Genomic DNA, 6,125 nt, shown 5'->3' with positions numbered 1-6,125 from the left:
ACACCTATCGCAAACGCGACGCCACTTCTCCGTTTTGTTACCGTTATTTTCGAATACTTAGAATTTTAGGAAACTGCATAATGTATTTTGCATCTATTACAGGCACGATTACGTCATTTCTCGTTTCAATACAGCCGTTTTCGAATAAATTAGGGTACTGTTCAATGTAGCGTCGCCCCGCTTCTAAAAAATTTGCAAGTATAACATCATGTCACGGAGTTCTATGCATGGAACGCGATGGAAAAGCGTCGAACAAGCGTCCTTAATTTACATCCCATCTATCGCAAACTCAATTATGTTACTTCTCGTTTTGTTACCGTCATCCTCGAACAGATTAAGTAATTACCTAATGTAACGGCACTTCTAGAAATTTGTAGGCAAATGTCTCTGTTAAACTGTTAAACAATTATCCCGACAATTCTAAATGATTGAACGAGCACTTTTGATTTATTACATACATCTATCGCGGTCATGCTAAAGATTAGATAAAATAATAAGATAAAATAAATTTTATATAAAATAAATTCTTGGAGAAAAAAAAATACTTGAGATTCCTTTAAACCTTTCTTTTATCACAATTTCTGTACAGTCCTTTATTTGAGATGTCACAGCTTTCCAAGTAAAAAATATGTGCTTTTATTTACAAAATGTAGTCGGTAAAAATAATAAGAAGACAACTCCCTCGTCGATATAAGGAAAAACGATATAAAAAAAACGTTACAGTCACACGAACCGTTCAATATTCAACGGCGGAAAGTACCAGAACGAACCGGGAGACACTACGAGCGACCCTGAACCCTGAACGCTCATGAACAATTCATTTCTTTTTCCTATCGCCGTCGTCCTCGTTTCCGGACGAGCTGTCGTCGTTCCTCCTGCGCTTCTTGCGTTTCTTGCGCTTGGAGCTGCTCTTCTTCCTCTTCTTCGCCTTCTTGCGCTTCTTCTCCTCCTCGCTGGACGACGACGACGATGATGACGATGACGATGACTCGGAATCGGATGACTCGCTGTCGGTGCTCTCCGAGCTCTCGCGTTTCCTCTTGCGCTTCTTCCTGGCCTTCTTTTCCCGTCGCTTCTTTCTCGCCTCCCGCAGCTTCTTCCGCAGCTCGCGCTCGCGCAGCTCCGTCAACGGGGTGACGTAATTCTCGTCGCTGTCCGAGCTCGTGCTGCTCACGTCCAGCACGATCTCCTTGTTGGGGTCGATCTTGATGAAGTTGCGGCACTGATAGGTTAAGTGCCCGGCGTAGCCGCACTTCTTGCAGGCCGGTCGCACCTGCTCCTTGCTCTGCGGTATCAGCCGCGAAAGGACGCCGGCGGGGTCCATGATTCCGCGCCGACGGCGACGGCTCGCGAACGGGCTGAGCCTAAAGCCTCAGACGGGACTGAATGCTGAATCCCGAGAACGACGCCGCGAGAATATCTCCGGGAAATAAACGAGTAAAACGAGTTTAGCCTCCGGAAACGAAATCTCGAAAATCAAGGTTCACATTAATGTTAGAGAATCCGTTGTTGTAAGAACCGATTGTCTACACCCGCGTTTGCGTGAGGAACTCTCGAAGACGGTCCTCGATAAATTGAGAGAGCCGATCGATCGGTAAACAAAAGCGTTTTTCCCGTTTCAACACGTGGGAAACGCTCGCGCCTTCAAAATCATTTGGCGAAACTGGCGAAAGCCCTTGGCCATTATTAGGGCCAAGGGCTCGGAGAAACGTCGATCGCGTCGCACGTGACACACACACGCGCGCGCGCGCGCGCGCGTCATCGCGTCATCCCGTCGCGCTTCAAGAGCGCGTGCGACGCTTCTAGATCTCCGGAGAGCGTGACGTCGCTTCCGGCGACCACGCGAGTCGCGCGAGCGAGACCGGCTCGGCCGAGCCGGGCGGGCGCGTTCCGCTCGCGGAATCGCGCGCCTCCCGACGCGTCCAGCTGCCCGACGATTTTTCCCGCGCGACTCGACCCGCGGAATCCGCGGCAACCCGCTCGACCCCGCGCGCGAGGAGCGCGCTTGATAGAAGGTTCTGGAAACGGGCGGGCTTCCGCCTTCGAGCGCCTTCTAGAATATTCGGCGCTCGATAAAAACCGACGCCGCGCGCCACCGCTGAATACTCGTCAAAGTGACCGCGTGCCGAACGGATCGTCGCTCGCCGTTGACTCGAGATTTCCTTTGCGCTCCCGCGCGTGCCGTGCCCCAATTCAGAGAACGTGCTCCGCTGCATTACGTGCATCGTGCATTCGACGATTTTGCTCGCGAATCCGCATTCTCGTGCCGATTATATTTTAATCCCGTGAGAAGATGCCCGAGGACGTGAGCATGTCGGACGCCGGCGAGGTGGAGACCTTCGCCTTCCAGGCGGAGATCGCGCAGTTGATGAGCCTGATCATCAACACCTTCTACTCGAACAAGGAGATCTTCATCCGAGAACTCATCTCCAACTCGTCCGACGTGAGTGGCTTTGTGGTTAATTGCGGAAAAAAATTCGCCCACGCCGTCGCGCCCCTCGTGGCTTTAGCGTCCATTTGTTCGACGTTATTTCGGTTCCCACGCGAGATAACCTGTTAATTTTGTACATTTTAATTTTTTATCGGACTTTAGTGAATTTTTTTATTTGCATGTTACTACGTTTACGCGAGCGTTACTTCTGGAGTAACTTACGGTAATTCACTCGTTTACGCGGAGTAAATTATCGTAAGTTACTACAGAAGTAACGCTCGCATAAACGTAGTTGAACTTTCCTCTTTGTTACACTTGCAAATCTGAAAATCGTGATTAGAAATTATTGTGTAAATTTAAATGAGCGACGAAAAACTGACGAATCTTTCGATTTCTGTCTAGGCGTTGGACAAAATTAGATATGAATCTCTCACAGACGCATCCAAGCTGGATACGTGCAAGGAACTGTTCATTAAGATCGTTCCGAACAAGAACGACCGCACCCTGACGATCCTCGACTCGTAAGTATTAATCTTTCATAGAAATATATGCATGTGACGCATATTAATGTAACCGTTTTCTTTAAATTCAATTTTCTTTCTTTTATTTTTACAGTGGCATTGGCATGACCAAAGCCGATCTTGTAAATAACCTGGGTACCATCGCCAAGTCGGGAACGAAGGCGTTCATGGAAGCTCTGGCAGCAGGCGCCGACATCTCCATGATTGGACAGTTCGGTGTAGGTTTCTACTCGGCGTATCTCGTGGCCGACAAGGTCGTCGTCATCTCCAAGCACAACGACGACGAGCAATACTTGTGGGAGTCCGCCGCTGGTGGTTCGTTCACGGTTCGTCCCGACAATGGCGAACCGATCGGACGGGGCACCAAGATTATCCTGCACATCAAGGAGGATCAGACGGAGTACTTGGAGGAGGCCAAGATCAAAGAGATCGTGAAGAAGCACTCTCAGTTCATCGGCTATCCCATCAAGCTCGTTGTCGAGAAGGAACGTGACAAGGAACTGAGCGAGGACGAGGAGGAAGAGCCCGCGAAGGAGGGAGAGACAGAGGACGAGAAGCCCAAGATCGAGGATGTTGGCGAGGATGAGGATGAGGATAAGCCTAAGGATAAGGAAGAGAAGAAAAAGAAGAAGAAGACCATCAAGGAAAAATACACTGAAGATGAGGAATTGAACAAGACGAAACCGATCTGGACGAGAAATGCGGATAATATCTCGCAGGAGGAATACGGCGAATTTTACAAGAGCTTGACCAACGATTGGGAGGATCATTTGGCTGTGAAACACTTCTCCGTGGAGGGACAGTTGGAATTCAGAGCGCTGCTGTTCATCCCGCGTCGCGCACCCTTCGACCTGTTCGAGAACAAGAAGCGAAAGAACAATATTAAATTGTACGTGCGTCGAGTCTTCATCATGGACAACTGCGAGGACCTGATTCCAGAATACCTGAATTTCATCAAGGGTGTCGTGGACAGCGAGGATCTGCCTCTTAACATCTCTCGTGAGATGCTGCAACAGAACAAGATTCTGAAAGTCATCAGGAAGAATCTCGTCAAGAAGTGTCTGGAGCTCTTCGAGGAATTAGCGGAGGACAAGGAAAACTATAAGAAATGCTACGAGCAATTCAGCAAGAATCTTAAATTGGGTATCCACGAGGACAGCCAGAACAGGAAGAAGCTCTCGGAGTTGCTGCGCTATCACACGTCCGCGTCCGGTGACGAGCTGTGTTCGCTTAAAGATTACGTTGATAGAATGAAGGAGAACCAGAAACACATCTACTACATCACCGGCGAGAGCAAGGAGCAAGTAGCCAACAGCTCGTTCGTGGAGCGCGTGAAGAAGCGCGGCTTCGAAGTCGTGTACATGACGGAGCCCATCGACGAGTACGTCGTCCAGCAACTGAAGGAATTCGACGGAAAGCAGCTGGTGTCCGTTACGAAGGAGGGTCTGGAATTGCCGGAGGACGAGGACGAGAAGAAGAAGCGCGAGGAGGACAAAACCAAGTTTGAGAACCTCTGCAAAGTTATGAAAGATATCCTGGACAAGAAAGTGGAAAAGGTGGTGGTGTCCAACAGGCTGGTCGACTCTCCCTGCTGCATCGTCACGTCGCAGTACGGCTGGACGGCGAACATGGAGAGAATTATGAAAGCGCAGGCGCTTCGTGACACGTCTACCATGGGATACATGGCTGCGAAGAAGCACCTTGAGATCAATCCCGATCACCCCATCATGGAGAACCTGAGGCAGAAGGCCGAGGCCGACAAGCACGACAAATCGGTCAAGGATCTAGTCATGTTGCTCTTCGAGACCGCCCTCCTGTCGTCCGGTTTCGCGCTCGAGGACCCACAGGTGCACGCGTCCAGAATATACAGAATGATCAAGCTCGGCCTGGGCTTCGACGACGAGGAGACGTCGAACGCCGAGGACGAGAAGATGGACATGGAAGTGCCGACATTGGAGGGTGACTCGGAAGAGGCGTCGAGGATGGAGGAAGTAGATTAAGCTCCGAATTAAACCAATTACAATAAGACTCGTTCAATATTAAATCTCGAATCCAAAGACTTTCTTAGACCCGTTTGAAAAGCGAGAGAGAGACTGTTTTTAATTTGAATGTTCGAGCGGCTCTTGTGTTCCTCGTTTTTTTTTTTCAAGTGTCAACAGAATTACGTGTCACGTTCAGTGGGGATGCGCCGATTTCTGTATTCAACCTTACAGAATATTTTGTTTCTAGATAGGAATGAGATGTCTCCGCACACGATTCTGTTGACAAGCAGGGTTAGCTCGCCAACATTTTGATTTCGTTGAAACGTTCATTCTTTTTTACATTTAACATATCGCTTCTTTCATCTCGCATTAACATTTTTCTTTTGTACTTTTGCGTGTTTTATGTTCACACACTTACATCATTCCATCATCGAGGAGTATCTTAAATTAATTGTAGAATAAAGATGTAAACATTGTGCGCAATAAAACAATAGTAATCTTATTTCGATCGATCTCAGTGTCTTCCCTCCAGATAGTCCTGCTAATCTCCTGCTTGATCTCAAGAAATTTATACTTTACTCTGTAATAATCTAAGAAAGAATGCTTTAAATAATGTTTGGTAAAAGTATCAAATCTAACTGAACAACTTGGAATATTTTTGATGTATTTTTCTAATGATGAGATATTTAGAAAACGTGAAAAGTAATTGAATAACTTATATTGCTTATAATATTCTTGATGCGTTTTTCTAAGACTGTTCACTTGGACTTTTCATATTGATGAATGATGAAATAATAAAGTGATTATCTTGTTCAAATATTAGTTGTTTGTTGGTCTTCAGTATTACTCTGAAGTAAACATTAAATTTTAATACATAAATTTAATAAATTCAACGATAAGTTTGGAGTAGATTCCAGTGAAAATATTGATCTCGCTGATTCAAAACTATTCATTAATTAAACCTAAGATAAAAAATAATTATAGGATTTTATAATTATATATCTATGATATAATTATGTCATAATTCTAGAAAACATATCGATACATTTTGGGGCGATAATCCGTGTCTAGACCCAGCTTGACCTCGCGGATTAGACGCGGAATGAGTGTGCTCTTTCCCGAGGGCACCCTCCATTCGCATCATCTGCACTTGGAAGTGCACACGTGGGGCTTCGACCCGGGGAAACCAGG

At 46.8% G+C, this 6,125-nt stretch overlaps 3 protein-coding genes across 3 annotated transcripts in view; 1 reads left to right on the top strand and 2 right to left on the bottom strand.

The window, feature by feature from the left end:
* LOC112459110 (nitric oxide synthase-interacting protein homolog) overlaps positions 1–484 on the bottom strand; it is a 22,167-nt gene extending 21,683 nt beyond the window's left edge. Inside the window, exon 1 of the transcript XR_003041269.1 lies at positions 347–484. The gene's annotated coding sequence lies outside the window, so the exon portion shown is untranslated. The remainder of the gene's footprint in view (positions 1–346) is intronic.
* Positions 485–551: 67 nt separating this feature from the next.
* LOC112459112 (protein SREK1IP1-like) lies at positions 552–1,786 on the bottom strand. Its single transcript, XM_025023079.1, has one exon. It carries the CDS (start codon positions 1,322–1,324, stop codon positions 818–820), a length of 507 nt encoding a protein of 168 aa, XP_024878847.1. The 5' UTR covers positions 1,325–1,786; the 3' UTR covers positions 552–817.
* Positions 1,787–2,086: 300 nt separating this feature from the next.
* LOC112459073 (heat shock protein 83) lies at positions 2,087–5,436 on the top strand. Its single transcript, XM_025022973.1, has 3 exons — positions 2,087–2,443; positions 2,834–2,952; positions 3,047–5,436. Exons 1-3 carry the CDS (start codon positions 2,294–2,296, stop codon positions 4,950–4,952), a joined length of 2,175 nt encoding a protein of 724 aa, XP_024878741.1. The 5' UTR covers positions 2,087–2,293; the 3' UTR covers positions 4,953–5,436.
* Positions 5,437–6,125: the final 689 nt, after the last annotated feature.

This window comes from Temnothorax curvispinosus, unplaced genomic scaffold, assembly GCF_003070985.1.
Source record: "Temnothorax curvispinosus isolate PA1 unplaced genomic scaffold, ASM307098v1 QBEX01009517.1, whole genome shotgun sequence".
Classification (NCBI taxonomy): domain Eukaryota; kingdom Metazoa; phylum Arthropoda; class Insecta; order Hymenoptera; family Formicidae; genus Temnothorax; species Temnothorax curvispinosus.
The sequence above is the reverse complement of the archived record's forward strand: the minus strand, read 5'-3'. Positions and strand labels throughout refer to the sequence as shown.

Bases quoted from the DNA above. Each gene is read 5' to 3' on its own strand.
- LOC112459112 (XM_025023079.1), bottom strand. From the start codon at position 1,324: ATGGACCCCGCCGGCGTCCTTTCGCGGCTGATACCGCAGAGCAAGGAG.
- LOC112459073 (XM_025022973.1), top strand. From the start codon at position 2,294: ATGCCCGAGGACGTGAGCATGTCGGACGCCGGCGAGGTGGAGACCTTC. The intron at 2,444-2,833 runs GTGAGTGGCTTT...ATTTCTGTCTAG, and splicing joins TCATCTCCAACTCGTCCGAC to GCGTTGGACAAAATTAGATA. The intron at 2,953-3,046 runs GTAAGTATTAAT...TTATTTTTACAG, and splicing joins ACCCTGACGATCCTCGACTC to TGGCATTGGCATGACCAAAG.